Source organism: Prunus persica, chromosome G3, assembly GCF_000346465.2.
Source record: "Prunus persica cultivar Lovell chromosome G3, Prunus_persica_NCBIv2, whole genome shotgun sequence".
Lineage (NCBI taxonomy): Eukaryota > Viridiplantae > Streptophyta > Magnoliopsida > Rosales > Rosaceae > Prunus > Prunus persica.
In genome coordinates, this window is record NC_034011.1 from 151790 (window position 1) to 166452 (window position 14663).

General features: G+C 38.9%; 3 protein-coding genes across 3 annotated transcripts; 2 read left to right on the top strand and 1 right to left on the bottom strand.

The window, feature by feature from the left end:
* LOC18788108 (chitinase 10) lies at positions 2423–3851 on the bottom strand. The gene is made up of 2 exons (XM_007221462.2): positions 3234–3851; positions 2423–3037 (listed from the first exon to the last, which is right to left on the bottom strand). Exons 1-2 carry the CDS (start codon positions 3839–3841, stop codon positions 2671–2673), a joined length of 975 nt encoding a protein of 324 aa, XP_007221524.2. The 5' UTR covers positions 3842–3851; the 3' UTR covers positions 2423–2670.
* Positions 4483–7119, top strand: LOC18788057 (60S ribosomal protein L6). Its single transcript, XM_007221438.2, has 4 exons — positions 4483–4850; positions 4968–5074; positions 6171–6352; positions 6801–7119. Exons 1-4 carry the CDS (start codon positions 4594–4596, stop codon positions 6954–6956), a joined length of 702 nt encoding a protein of 233 aa, XP_007221500.1. The 5' UTR covers positions 4483–4593; the 3' UTR covers positions 6957–7119.
* LOC18788035 (probable WRKY transcription factor 47) lies at positions 10480–13913 on the top strand. The gene is made up of 5 exons (XM_020558719.1): positions 10480–11142; positions 11270–11350; positions 11533–11688; positions 12043–12462; positions 12745–13913. The coding sequence occupies exons 1-5, from the start codon at positions 10843–10845 to the stop codon at positions 13570–13572; spliced, it is 1785 nt and encodes a 594-aa protein (XP_020414308.1). The 5' UTR covers positions 10480–10842; the 3' UTR covers positions 13573–13913.

Below are 14663 nucleotides of genomic sequence, written 5' to 3' on the forward strand. Positions count from 1 at the left end.
TTCTGTTTTTCCTCTCAGCCACACCATTCTGCTGTGGTGAGTATGCCACTGTAAGCTGCCTCTCCATTCCCATTTCATCACAGAATTTATTGAACTCATTAGAGGTGTACTCTCCTCCCCTATCACTTCTTAGTTTCTTCACCTTATATCCACTTTGCAATTCAACAGTGGCTCTAAACCTCTTAAACACTGTGAATACCTCAGATTTGCATCTCAAGAAATAGATCCAGCACATTCTTGTACAGTCATCTATAAAGGTGAGGAAATACCTGTTTCCTGCTTTGGTAACAGTTTGCATTGGTCCACACACATCAGTGTGTACCAATTCCAGTGGAGATGTAGCTCTGCTGGTTGCTTCTTTTGGAAATGCCTTCCTGCAGTGTTTTCCAAAAGTACAGCCTTCACACACTGCATTTGTATTTTTGATTTCTGGCAGACCAAACACCATGTCTTCATTCTGCAGCAGTTTCAAACTCTGCAAGTTTAAGTGCCCCATTCTCCTATGCCAAAGCAAGGTTGATTGGTTAATGCTTGCAGTTAGAGCAATATGTAAATCTGTTTGAAGTTTCAAAGGAAAACTTCTATTTCCTTTCATATCCACTCTAGCCACTAGATTTGAAAGAGAGCTATCATCATAGACTTCTGCCTTATTATCTCCAAAAATTAGGAAATATCCATGCTCCATCATTTGTCCAACGCTGAGTAGGTTCTCTTTGAGACCAGATACCAATAGCACCTCCTTGATATATTTCCTTCCCATTTTAGTTTGAACCATCAGGCTTCCTTTTCCAATAACATCAACCAACTGTCCTGTTCCCATAGCAACTTTTGCAGTCACATTCCTATCAATATCAATCAAAACATCTTCTCTGCCAGTCATGTGGTTACTACACCCACTGTCCAAGTACCATACCTCTTCCATGGACCTTTTCTCAGTTGCATTGTTAGCATAGAACATGGTTGGTGAAGAAGTAACCTGAGTAGCAAACTGAAGCTGCTGCTGCTGTTCAGGTTTCTTGCTATAGCAGTCTTTGGCAATGTGACCAAGCTTGTCACAGTTATAGCACTTTGGTTTGCCCTTGAACCTACATTCTCCATAATGCAATTTCCCACAATGTTTGCAAGGAGTTTTAGTTCCATCCGTAGGTTTATTATCCCACTTTTTCCCTTTGTCTTTCCAAGTCTTCTGCTGCTTGGAATTCTGATTTCCAGTGGCCTTAGCAGATTTGGTATCTGTACTCAGACTAGCAAAGGCCTTCTCAGTTTTGTTCTCATGATGTCTTTCCAACCTTTGAGCAAAGCTCTTCAATGAGGCTACCACCTCTTGAACCTCAATTACATCTAGATCCCTTGAATGTTCAATCACAGAACAGATTGGATCATATCCAGGCAGCAGACTAATTAACATTTTCTGCACAATTCTTTCTCTAGATAGTTCTTCCCCATAACCTCTCATTTGGTTTATTAGATCAAACAACTTTGTAAGATAAGCAGATAGAGATTCATCCTCTCTCATTCTAGTGTATTCAAATTCTCTACGAAGTCCCTGCAGTTTTACACTTCTTACCTGCTTATCACCATGAAATTCCTGCTTCAGGATGTTCCAGGCTCCATGAGATGATTCTTCATGAGAAATCCTGGGGAAGATCACCTCAGATACTGCTCCTTGAATCAACCCCAAGGCCTTAGCATCCTTCATCAGGATCTCAGCTATAGCCATCTTCCCAGAACCACTTGATTCCTCTTTTTCCTTTTGTTTTGTATCAGATTCATCAGCTCCCTTCGAATCTGAGCCTTCTATTCCTCTCTCAACCAGCTCCCAAATCCCATGAGATTTGAAAATGGTTTTCATCCTTATGCTCCAGAATTCATAGTTCTCACCATTGAAGATTGGAGCACGCAGCTCACCACCTCCAGATCCTGCCATGTTAGACACAGATTTCACAGAGAGCAAGATTTGATAGAAAAACGCAGCTCACTTCCTTCACAGATTCAAACGCCCAGCTAAACGATCAAACCTGGCTCAGTGATACCATGTTAGCATTTGCAGACTATGATCTGCCATGTTTTTGGATTATAGGTGAATGGAGCTCTAGTAAAATGTAGAGAGAAAACTTGGAGAAGAAGAAGATGAAAATATCAGATTGTATTCTCACACTTAGTCATGCACAATCTGTGCATACCAATATATATCAGTAAAAGAAAAGAATATTCTCTCTTACATCAGCAAATCTAACCAATCATTAACTACCCTATGAGATAGCTACACTTGGCACAAATCAACTACACCTAAGAATATATCCTAGCTGTCCATTTGGACTGTGATCCAAAGGCTCATAATTTAAGTAACAAATTCAGCTAAATCTCTTATACTTTAACATAAGCATCCAACAACAGAGTGAGACAAAGTGAGGACATAGCATGAGCCAAAGAATCACACGGGTAATGATCCTTTCCCTTTTATTATATTCCAACAACTACTCCATGATTGAAGGATCACAACATATTCCATTCATCAAATCTGAAAAAAGGATCACACAGACAGAAATTAAATACAAAACAGAAAACTCCATCAACTCAAGCTCTGTATTAATTCTTATTCCATGTAATATTGTAAGAAAAATATCATAGACATGTTGCAACTTGCACTGCATTCCTGTTTTTTTACCATTAAAAAGACTTCTGATTTGCACAGTCTAAGTTAGATCCAGTATCCACATTCAACAGCTGAGCATATCTTTTGAAATAACCAATCCGATCATTCACTCGTGCGTCGTTTGATATGCCGCACTCAAGGCCACCGTTGATTATGTTAGTCACCACCCCAAATCCGGCCGTCCGGTTGGCTGCCACATCAGCTTCTGTGGGAATATATCGTCCAACCATGACATCGTGACAAGACGGCTTCGGCTTTCGCTCAGTCATCCAGAACCACAGAGCCGTTTTCAACGCGATCATGGAATTGTTCGCCACTATTTCTGGATTCTTAAGCCCATCAAACCCCAATGCCTTGCCGGCCGGGCCATAATTAAAGTTCCTAATTCATTACCAACATATGTATTTCAAATCATCAAAAGACAACCCGACAACATGAACATTTGTACGACAAAACCACATATTACCAATTACCATCCATAATATATATATATATATATATATGTGACATTGACATGCATATATATTATGTCGATATAGCTATTAGATATGATGATCAAGTAATGAAATTAAATTACCAAGATAGTTGAATAGGGCCTCTTCCTTTGTAAGATTTGCCCGGATAGCAGGGCCATTCCTTGTTGGTGGAGTCACAGTAGTCGCTTTGGGGATTGATTTCCTCTTTATAGCACAAACCCCATGCATAGGGTCCATCAGGGGCAGTAGCCCACCCACCTGAAGTCTCGTGAGAGATCTGAGCAAGGAAGGCAGCAATTTCGCGCTTGCGAGTGGTTAAGCTTCCGGTGGTGCCAAATCCAGGGAAGGATTTGGAGGCTTGGATGAAAGAGTTGTAGGCGTAGAAGTCTTTGGCAGGGCATGCGGCGTCGTCCTTGTGTAGAAACATGAAGTGGAATAGGTCTTTGTTGATCAAAGACGAGATGGGACGACATGATTCGCGAGCAGCCTCAGCACCCCATGATGCATTACTAATACTAAGGCAAAACAAGGTGAATAATGAGAGGAAGATGGAAGATGACAACCAGCTGATTATTGCCATGGATATATAATTAGCGCTTAGGCGTGCATATGTGCTTGGTAATTTGGTTGAATATATAAGAAGGAAGGAAAGCAAAGTCGTTGGCCTTTTATACAGACATGCGCAGTGAAGTGCCGGCCATATATTCATAATTCATAATTCATTTTTGAAAGAAGAGGACATGCTACATGCTACATGCTACATGCTATATGTTATGGTAGTGGGTTCGTTTCAGTTGCATTGCATTCAAGCAACTACTAATTAGTCAGAGGTCAACATACAATATTTTAGCTAGCTCAGAGGTCAGCTTAGCTAGTTTCTTACAGACTACTTTACCCAGTCTTATGTGATGGCCTACTAATATAATGGGCACGATATACTTTTTCCCCTTTATCGGAAGGCAAGAGGTTGACTTAGCCACTTCTCCCCAAAGTGGAAATGTCGTCACCATGCATATACATATATAACAAGACTCAAGACAAGAGTGATGAATCAGTAGAGAAGTGGCTGCAGGGATATCGTCAAGTTCAAGTAGTGGAAACTCGAGTGGAAGACTTGGTATTTGCTCACGTGATTCTCATGTCATGTCAGCCAAAATCTTCTCATCAAATCATTTTGATACTTTGGATTGGACCCAACCCAAGTCTTCAACTGTGGCCTGGATTTATAGAGCTCAACCCAAGTCTTCAACTATGGACTGGATCGATTGAGCCCAACGATGTCTTATCTTTAATTGATCCACCAGCCCAACAAAATGAATTGAACGAAAAAAAAAAACAGGTTTAGGGTTTAAGACTTTAAAGTTGAAGTCTTCAACTCCGCCGCACCTCTCTCTCTGTTTCGCATTTGCAAATTGCAAGCCGTAGGTTTCCGGAAGACAGAGAGAGTTGCTGCAACTCGCAATGGCACCAAAAGCCAGACTCCCGAGAAAGACCCGGAACCCCGATTTGATTCGCGGGGTGGGTAAGTTCTCCAGGTCCAAGATGTACCACAAGCGCGGCCTTTGGGCCATCAAGGCCAAAAACGGCGGCGTATTCCCACGCCATGACCCCAAGCCAGCGGCTGAGACCCCAACCCAGAAACCCCCTAAGTTCTACCCTGCCGACGACGTCAAGAAGCCTCTCGTCAACAAGCGCAAGCCCAAGCCTACCAACCTCAGGTTCTCTCATATTCCCTACTTTTAATTTTCAACTTTGCAAAATTTGTTTAATTTGTTTGTCAATTTATTACTCTTGTTCTTTTTTTTTTATTTTTAAATTTGTTTGTTTGTATGTAGAGCGAGTATTACTCCTGGCACGGTGTTGATTATATTAGCTGGAAGGTTTAAGGGAAAGAGAGTTATTTTTCTTAAGCAGCTTACATCTGGATTGCTTCTCGTTACTGGTGAGCTTTCCACTTTCATTCATTATCGCTTCATCCATTTTCTGTTGTTGTAGTTTATGTTGTTGTTGTTGTTGTTGTTGTTTTTTTAATGTAATAAGGTAATAATAGTATACTTTCGAACGTTTTCTTAATGACAAATTTGATCAAGCTAATTCGAATTGTTCCATGAGGTACATTTGAATTCTCTTACACAAGTTAATTTGAGCTTATGATTATGTAATGACCTCCACCTTGTTTCTGCCAAATACCCAACAACCTTGTTATGTACAAGCTTTATGTAACAATTCCTTTTTTCCTAAGTTTTTGTTTTGTACAAGCTATCCCTCTCCCATGCACGCTTCCTTTCTGTGATTGCTTCCGCTCCTGTAAACTGAGATGCTTTGCAGGGTGATGGGTGGTTCGAATAGGTAGTTGTGGGTAGTTTAAGTGCAGTAGCGAGTATCTGTAACAGCATAGATACATGTGAATGTGTCACCAAATATCACACTTACGTAGTTACTTTATCTAATTTATGCCAATGTGTTTTTCTTGTATTTATGATATCTATTCCTTTGATTATGCATTCATGATTGGTATAAATAGATATTCTTAACATTTATGTGGTTAGCTTCACATGGCCTGTTATGATGGGCTTTTACCTTGATTGCTTATATATTTTTTGCTTTTTAATTTTCATAGACAGTTTCGGAATTGGTTTATCCAATGATTTGTCAGTTGTTTCTTTAAGTTGACTGCTTTTGTATATATTCACTTTCTTTTTTTTTTTTTACATGAAAAGATTTTGTGTTATGGTTAAGTAGGGGCCTCAAGGTCCAAAGAAACCAATAGCCACCCAAGGACGGGCAACACCCATAAAGTCATTCCTCAGAATGAGCTCAATGCCAACAAAAGAGTTGAGCCCTACATGCCAATCCATTATCCACGAAATTTCTCTCATCTGTGGGAGATGAATTTTCCTATTTAATTTCTGTTTATTGCGTAGTGGCTGGGTCATGGGTTTCTAATTGTGGCACTTGTCTGGTTCTCAAAATGAACTTGTTCAGGCAAATTCATGAAATGTATTTCTAACTCGAGTGCTGGTTTTATGCCTTTGCAGGGCCATTCAAAATTAATGGTGTTCCTTTGAGACGTGTGAATCAGTCCTATGTGATTGCCACTTCCACCAAGGTTGACATTTCTGGGGTGAATGTAGAAAAGTTTGATGACAAATATTTTGCAAAGGAAGTGGAGAAGAAGAAAAAGAAGGGAGAGGGAGAATTTTTTGAGGCAGATAAGGAGGTTAGTTTTATCTTCTTTTTACTTGTATATATTTGTAGAGCAAATTTAGTTATCATCTGTTCTTGCTACCGTCTTGCGGACTTAGATGTTGTGCAAGTTGAAATGTTTATGGGTGCCATCAGGATCTATTAATTATGTATAGTTTTCTAAGCATGAGAAAAAGAAATACCAGAGTGTTTTTTTGGGTATAGATATTTTGTAATTGTTAGGTTTTCCCTTTGCATTGTCTCTCCACTCCTATCAATATCTTTCTCCATTTTCGCTCTCTCTTTTCCATGTTATATGAAGATAGTATTGTCTTCATTTATTTGTTACTGGTCTGATCCCTTTGAGCCCTGTTATGTTTAAGTTTTGTGTTGGGGATATTGGAGAATAGCATCCATTACTGTGACTGTTCCTGTCTAAATATTTTACTTTGAATTAATATTTTCCCAACAACAAAATGTAGGAAAAGAATGTCGTCCCGCAAGGAAGGAAAGACGATCAGAAGAGCGTGGATGCTTCATTGATAAAGTCCATTGAGGCTGTCCCAGACTTGAAGACATACTTAGCTGCGAGATTCTCTCTTAAGTCAGGCATGAAGCCTCATGAGCTTGTCTTTTAGACGATTCTCTCATATATTACTCTTTAGGATAAATTTACTGCTCCTGGACTTGTTTGTCTCAGACTATCCGCAATTTTGTATTATCATTATCATTTTATTGCCAGATCCAACATTCTGTATTGATCGGTTTTGCATTATGAATTCTTTCGGCCATTTTGATTTTTTGGTTGACCTTACGGATCAGTACAGTTACGATCAAACAACTGGAAATCCGTATCACATCACATAAGCATGGAATACACTTTTATTGCCTTGTTTTCAAGAGATTTGACAACATTCTTGTGCGACATACATCCAATCTTTTTTCAGTTTAAACAAAGAGCAAAGCAATAAAAAACACAAAAAGCATATATAGGAGAATTCGTTAAAAAGATTTTGGATTTTCTCAATCTAAGTTAGGTCAGGGATCAACGTTAAACAACTCAGCATATCTTTTGTTCAGTCATGACATCGTGGCAAGAGGGCTTAGGCTATTGCTCAGTCATGCAAAACCATAAGGCAGTTTTGAAAGCAACTACGGAATCGTTTGCTACCACTTGAGGATTTGCCAGTCCATCAAACCCTAAGGCCTTGCCAGCCGGGCCATAGTTATAGTTCCTAATAACCGACAACTTTATTATGCATGGATCGGTTACCAAATAATGTTAGTACGATCCTGAAAAATGTTATTACGATCCTGAAAAATGTTTGTGCAAGTGCGTGAGCATACCAAATGGTTTATGCTTTGATAAATAGTTTTGTTGTGTATGGTTTCAAATGTTTTTCGTGTACTTTAACTTAATTATTTTTAGACTTGACCCAAATGGACAAAGAAAGGTATGTGCTTGCTGCTCTCGCGCGCGCGCCTACGTTTTGGTGTAGATTACACACATGTCGACTACCTCTAGACCTAGACTGGGTTTCTGTCCGAGACTTGTCAACCCTATCATTGGTTCACTTTTCTTGGCTTGTAACTACCTTGATGAGGGTTGAGTGTTTAAGACTTTGTAAAGTTGAGTATGTTTACATGTAAAGTTAAACTTTTGTAACTGCATATAAAATTTATTGTAAAAAGTTGTTGACTTGCTGGTGGTGGTGGTTATTAGCTGTCTCAATTACAAAATAGAAAGGAATAATTATATTCCATGATCTTTTCTTTTCTTTTCTTGTCTTTATTGAGATTTTTGTCTCTCAAGAAAAACCAGGTTGCCTGTTGCTTTGCATTGCATGTGATCTTGAATCATGATCAACTCCGTATGCCGTTTGCTTGCCGCTATCGAAGTGAAGGTGATGCATCATGCATTGAATTTGATTGAGAGTAAGATAAGAAAGCCACTAATTCAATTTAAGATGAAATAAAGTCACTGATGAGGAGGATTGAGGACTAATTCCAGTCGTTACGTCTTTGTTTTTCCCTTCAAATCAAACATGGATAATGAAATAAGAACCTAACACCAGATATTTGTGATAGTACGTATTGACTTTGAAGGTGTAAACATGCACAAGGAAAATAATAACATGTTTGTTTTTTTCTTATAGTTAAATATATATAGACAAGTACGTACCTTCAGATCATTCTCAATGCTATTATTAATGTAGAATAACCAAGAGAGAGCGACCTTCCAGCTGTGTGTTCTCATTGTCAAATGAGGCATCTTCTACCAATGACTTCACTTTTCCACATCTTGACTTGACCAATTAAACTGATGTGCATAATATTAATACGTGATCATGACTATTTAATAATGAAATATTTTTCTAACATATATGATACAAGCAAGGTTACAAATTAACATGAGGTTTACTTTTTATCTTTAGAAAATACAAGGAGACATTTGATGTCATCAACAAGTGGTTTCATTCATAATTTAATTACAAAATAAGTTGTGTGTCTTGTCAAGGGGTGACCCTTTGTAGTAAAGGGCCTACTTTCAATCTTGCCCTAAGACATAATAAAATATGGGAAGCAATTTGCACACTCTGCTTTTCTCTCCATGCACTTCATTTTTTTATTTTTTCCCTAGGCTTAGGTTGAATAAATCACAGGAGAATCAAGGAACACAGATAAGGGAAAAGAGTGCATAAGGAGAAAATGCGAGTGTAAAATTCATTACCCTAAGTTGAATTCGTATAGGAAATTAAAATAAATTATTGTCTTTGCTTTCATTTATGCTAATGTATTCAGAAGAAATATTAGTTAGGTCCTTCTTTCAACTATACAAAAGTATTCAAGAACGTGTGCCTATTTTTAATTTAAACGAGACTTGTCATTCTTATGCCCCACAATGTGATCATGAAAATCTAACCCTTTATTTGTAAGATTTTATAAAGAATTTGACACATTTCACAATGGTCATTCAATAGTTTAATTTATTGAACTATTTTGGCATCTATTGAATTGAACTGCAATTTTACTTGCAATGGTACAATCCAATAGTTTCAAATCAATAGTTATCTTTTGCTCACAACACTTGTACTAATTTAAGCATCGGAGAACTTTCGGCTAGTATCACACAAGTGCCTAAGGTCTTCACCTTTGTTCTCTCCTTTTGTAGATTCATCCCACACATGTCGTATAATGCTCCAGACCGAAGGCGTGCCTACTTCTGAGTTGAATTCATTTTTGGACATTAACTGGAGTTAAGTGTTGCAGTTGGCTATTTAGAAATTTAAGCCAAAGAGGTGGTCGGTGCTAGTAGTAATCTTGGAAATCTAGGGATTAAAGGAAAGTAAACCAACCAATTCTGATATGTAGAAGGTTGGGTATATTATATTATGTGAAGTGTAGTGGTGTAGAATGTTGGGCAGAAGAAGGGAGGAGGGGGGGTGTAGGATGAGTATTGAGTTGGGCGATCCAGTAGAGGAAATTATAGGTAAAATCAATTAAGATAAAGGCATACATTAATGTCGATGAAGCAAGTAAATATTGGAGGAAATTAACGAAGATGGAGTAGGTGGAGCATTCTAATCTAATGGATATACTAATAACTAATATGGGTAAACCCTAGTCTATTAATTCCTACAAGTCAAAATGTTCAGCTAACTAGCTTTGATATCTACAGCTTTGACCAAGCATGGCAGTATTAATTAGACTGACCCCCCCAACCATAAAGTTGCGGATAGCCTTGGCTGTTAAAATGCTATTACTATAACTACGTATAAGCCGAGGCTGAAGGACGGAGAGAGAGAGAGAGAGAGAGCATTGCATTGACGTGAGGGGTTGGCTGAATGAGGTTGGAATTCGAAGTCAGTGGGATTAGGTGTTGTAATTTGTATATATATATGTTTTCATTTTCAGTAGTACTTAATTCTTTTCTTCGGTCTAACCACCGTCTGTGACTCCGTTTGAGGATTGGTGACTCATTTCCCACGGCTTCCTTAATTACTATATTAAGACTTGGAGAGATAACGTGTGTATATATATATTTCAAGTTGAAATTAACCTCACACTCTCACCCTTCCCTCCTCCTCCTCCTCCTCCTCCTCCTCCTCCTCCTCCTCCGCGCTGCAGCGGCTTCCCTTTCCTTGTGGTGGTTGAAACCAGCCACCTACACCCTTAGCTCAAGGGTGACGTCATTTATCCCTCGAAAGGAAAAAGAAAGGAAAAAAAGGGCTGTTGTGTAGTCTAGGCCTCAATAATAATAAGCCTAATTTCATTAATAATTTTATTAGTTTTCCATATGGACGAATGGACCCCTTCTAAGGAGTTCTTTCTCTCTCTCTCTCTCTCTCTCTCTCTCTCAAGTCCTAATCTCTCTCTTATGGATATCCATTACTTGGAAGTTCGAAATTTCATTTTGACAAAAGAAGGCTCACAATATATAGATATACTTTTATTTATTGTTGGTTGAAATTGAAAAGGTGGGTAGCTGGGCGTTGCAAGTCATCTGCGGTACGTATAGCAGTCATGGAAAAACAAGGCCGTCGTCATCACATAAGCTCCAAACTCTTCCACCACTCCGTCCCCGATTGCTCCTTTAATGTTTCCGATGATGGTCTACTTGTTGACGCTACCAACAACACTAGTAGCAGCAACCCCTCAATCCCAATCCCAATCCCAATCAAACAACTTTTCAGACAAACCAAAGAAATCAAAGAAATGGATTTCTTTTCCGATAATAATATCATGAATGATGATGCTGATGATGATGAGGAGCCCCGTCGTCAACCCCAACAAGACTGCAACAATAATCCTCCGGCAGTTAACGTAAGATTATACTTCCTTTTTATTGTTCTTTTCTTTTATATATCATCTTATATATCTATATCTAAACAAAACCCACCTAATTACCATCATCACTACTCACAAATTATTGTATATTATCCATGGCCAGACAGGATTGAATCTCCTCACTCTAAATTCCGGAATTTCATCAACATCTGCCAGTGATATTCATCAAAATTCCAATAACAAGGTACTGATTAGTCTTACCACATATTTATTTACATGTGGCTGTGTTTTTTTATTATAAATTTCCGGGGCGCGATTCATTTCAGAATTTGATGTTTCTCTCTCATATATGTTTCCTAATTAATTTCCAATTATCTTAATTAATTGTTGATACTATTAAATCGTAACTTGGTAACTTTTCATCAGCTGATGACTAGTCTTCAAGTTGAGTTAGAGCGGCTACATGAAGAAAATGGCGAGCTCAAAACCACGTTAGACCAAATGACCAAAAGTTACAGCCAGTTGCAAGCTCAGCTACTCATAGCAATGCAGAAACAGGCACAAAACAGACTACGAGAGCCGGTATATTAAGTTTATACTTTTACTTTTAATCTTGTCCCCTCCCTAGAGCTATCGCATATACGTGATGAACATGATCCTCCTGTTATATATAAAATTATGAATTGACAGGATTAATATATCAGGGTTTAGGCCTGTTACGGCAAGTGCGGCGGTGTTCTAATGTCCATTACCCATATATATTGGTTTCGTGCTTGAGATCAATATGTATAATACCTATATGAACGAGATGTGCACCCCATTATTCTATTAAAAAGTCAACAACATTGTAAAACCAGTACTCCAGCATAAATATAAAGAATATGAAGTAAATATTTGATCACAACAGTACGTAAGGCATGGTTTCTTGAACAACAGATTAAGTGTGAGGCAAATGGCATGTTGGCCAGACAATTCATGGATCCACGGCCATCTGCAGCTGCTGCAATAGACCATGTCCGCGATCCATCAGTTGCCTTTTCTTCTGGAAAGACACCGGCTGATCATGAAGCCTTCTCATTATTTGCTCCATCAAATTTGAATATAGAGGTGATGTCAACGGAGCGTGACCAATATCAGAGGAGGCTGCAAACTAATATTAATTGTGCGGAAGAAGCTCTTGACCGCTCATCTCAGTGTTTGGGGTCCCCTAATTATACCAGTAAAAGTAGCGATCCCAATTTATTAGATGATGATAATGATGAGCCCAAACGTAGTACTGATCAAGTTCCAGTGGCTGATCAGGTTCCTTTTAGGAAGGCAAGGGTTTCCGTACGAGCGAGATCAGAAGCTCCTATGGTATGTACATTGAACCACTTGTACTCAACTAAATATATACATTCATATATGAGAGTTTTGCACATGAACTCAATCATTCTATTGCTAAACTTATATTACATACAAATGCTAATTATGTTGCAATATTGTGAATTTCGACCACATCAATGGTACATATTCACAGTCTGGCTAGCATAGCAAGACAGTTTGACAATGCGTGACTTCAATAATTGACTTGTGATATGAATCCAACAACTAATGGTTTCTTAATTTGCAAATGTTTGTGGAAATAAATATATGCAGATTAGCGATGGATGTCAATGGAGGAAATACGGTCAAAAGATGGCAAAGGGTAACCCTTGCCCACGTGCTTACTACCGTTGTACTATGGCCAATGGATGCCCCGTTCGCAAACAGGTGCAAAGATTGGCTGAGGACAAAACCATTCTCATAACCACTTATGAAGGAAATCACAGCCACCCTCTGCCTCCAGCAGCCACAGCCATGGCCAACACCACGTCAGCAGCAGCTGCCATGCTGCTATCAGGTTCAACTACAAGCAAGGAAGCTCACCAATATCATCATCATCATCTAGCAAATTCTGGCTTCTTCTCTAATTCCCAGCTGCCCTTCTTCGCTTCGTCCATGGCTACATTATCAGCCTCTGCACCATTTCCCACCATCACGCTGGACTTGACTCAGAGCCCCATGCAGCAATTCCACCGAATCCCGCCACCTTCCTCATCCACATTTCCTCTGCCTTTGCATGGTTATCACCAGCTTATGGGTGGGCTGGGGCATCCCATCCAAGCCCCGATGTATTTCCCTCCTAATTACAAGGCACCCCCACCATCTGCTGGACTGTCGCTATCAGGCGGCCAACGTAGTACTAGTACTCATTCTAGTGGCATGATTGAGACTGTTAGTGCAGCCATTGCTTCTGACCCCAATTTCACTGCAGCCCTAGCTGAGGCCATCTCAACTATTATGGCGGCACCCCGCCCCCACCAGGGCCATCAAGGGGGCATTAATATTAATGATGGAGACATCGCTAATAATAATGCAGCTAGAGGAGTAGTTGCAAGTACCAATAATTCCCCTCCTAGTGCTAATATTGGGGTTCGATCCTGATCATTACAGCCTGTATCCCCACAGCTTCCTCAGTCCTGCACCACTTTCTCCGCCAACTAATCATTTACTCATATGTCCTGTTGGGTCACTAGCTAGCTATGTTTTGTTTTCAATCCATCTTAGATTCATGAGGGTGTTATATGCCATGAACTTAATTTCAACTGGCTGTTCGGAGATCGGGCGTTGTTTGTTCATGTTTGGGAGTCGAGTTGGGCTTAGATAATATTGTTTCGCACCTGTAAATATAGATGTGAATTATGCTTATACGAGTTGTATTACTGATCATCAAGTTTGATGAGACATCTTCCTTATACATAAATAAAAGGTTAATTATATATAAAGAATGAGATGATAGAGTATAATGAAGATGTTACATATTCAAATTTTTTCTGCCCAAGAAATCTGGAGTTTTTTTCTTGAATTTCACTACAAGAAAACATTGTTCATGGCCATGGATACATATGGGGCATGGAATGGGGTGCCTAACTGCATTATCGGTGCTCATTGGATAGTGCAGTTAGCCTCCCTCTTGTGCCACTATTAATGTTGTTTTCTTCTAGTGTTTAGGTTTGATATATGTATATATGTCAATGTCGTTGATGCGCCAATCTCTATAAGTAAAAGACAGCCTTTAGTAATCTCTAAAGTTCTAATTTTTTTTTGTTTTTTTTAATAGGCTAAGAATATTGCGTTTGTCATGGTACGTAGTTTGGTCCATATTTCAATTAGGTCTCCATATTTTTTCACTCATGTTGGATCACAAATTTTTTAAAGTTAAAAGTTAAGACCCATTATTAAGGCTTATTTTTCGATTCCACAAGAAGAAATGATATGTAGTACTCAATTAAAATATTTACTAACGATCTAAAATTAGAATAAAAATAAAATTGGAGCGTAATTGAAGTGTTTACTATTGAAATCACAAGCAGTTTGATTACGTACCTCCCTGAAAGGGATCAAAAGAAAGGTGATGCATGATTGAATTGAACTCATAGCATAGACAAGCACACACTGAGGGATTTTATTGACCAAGAAAAAGAAAAAGTTCGTTTCTAGCTTTATTATATTATGGGTTGGGCAGGGTCAGGGTC

What these genes read in the sequence shown, in the direction of transcription:
- LOC18788035 (XM_020558719.1), top strand. Translation starts at nt 10,843, where the DNA reads ATGGAAAAACAAGGCCGTCGTCATCACATAAGCTCCAAACTCTTCCAC. An exon ending in ATCAAAATTCCAATAACAAG is followed by an intron (nt 11,351 to 11,532) that starts GTACTGATTAGT and finishes ACTTTTCATCAG; the next exon opens with CTGATGACTAGTCTTCAAGT. An exon ending in CGAGATCAGAAGCTCCTATG is followed by an intron (nt 12,463 to 12,744) that starts GTATGTACATTG and finishes AAATATATGCAG; the next exon opens with ATTAGCGATGGATGTCAATG.
- LOC18788108 (XM_007221462.2), bottom strand. Translation starts at nt 3,841, where the DNA reads ATGAATATATGGCCGGCACTTCACTGCGCATGTCTGTATAAAAGGCCA. An exon ending in GGCCCTATTCAACTATCTTG is followed by an intron (nt 3,038 to 3,233) that starts GTAATTTAATTT and finishes GTAATGAATTAG; the next exon opens with GAACTTTAATTATGGCCCGG.
- LOC18788057 (XM_007221438.2), top strand. Translation starts at nt 4,594, where the DNA reads ATGGCACCAAAAGCCAGACTCCCGAGAAAGACCCGGAACCCCGATTTG. An exon ending in CCCAAGCCTACCAACCTCAG is followed by an intron (nt 4,851 to 4,967) that starts GTTCTCTCATAT and finishes GTTTGTATGTAG; the next exon opens with AGCGAGTATTACTCCTGGCA. An exon ending in TGGATTGCTTCTCGTTACTG is followed by an intron (nt 5,075 to 6,170) that starts GTGAGCTTTCCA and finishes ATGCCTTTGCAG; the next exon opens with GGCCATTCAAAATTAATGGT.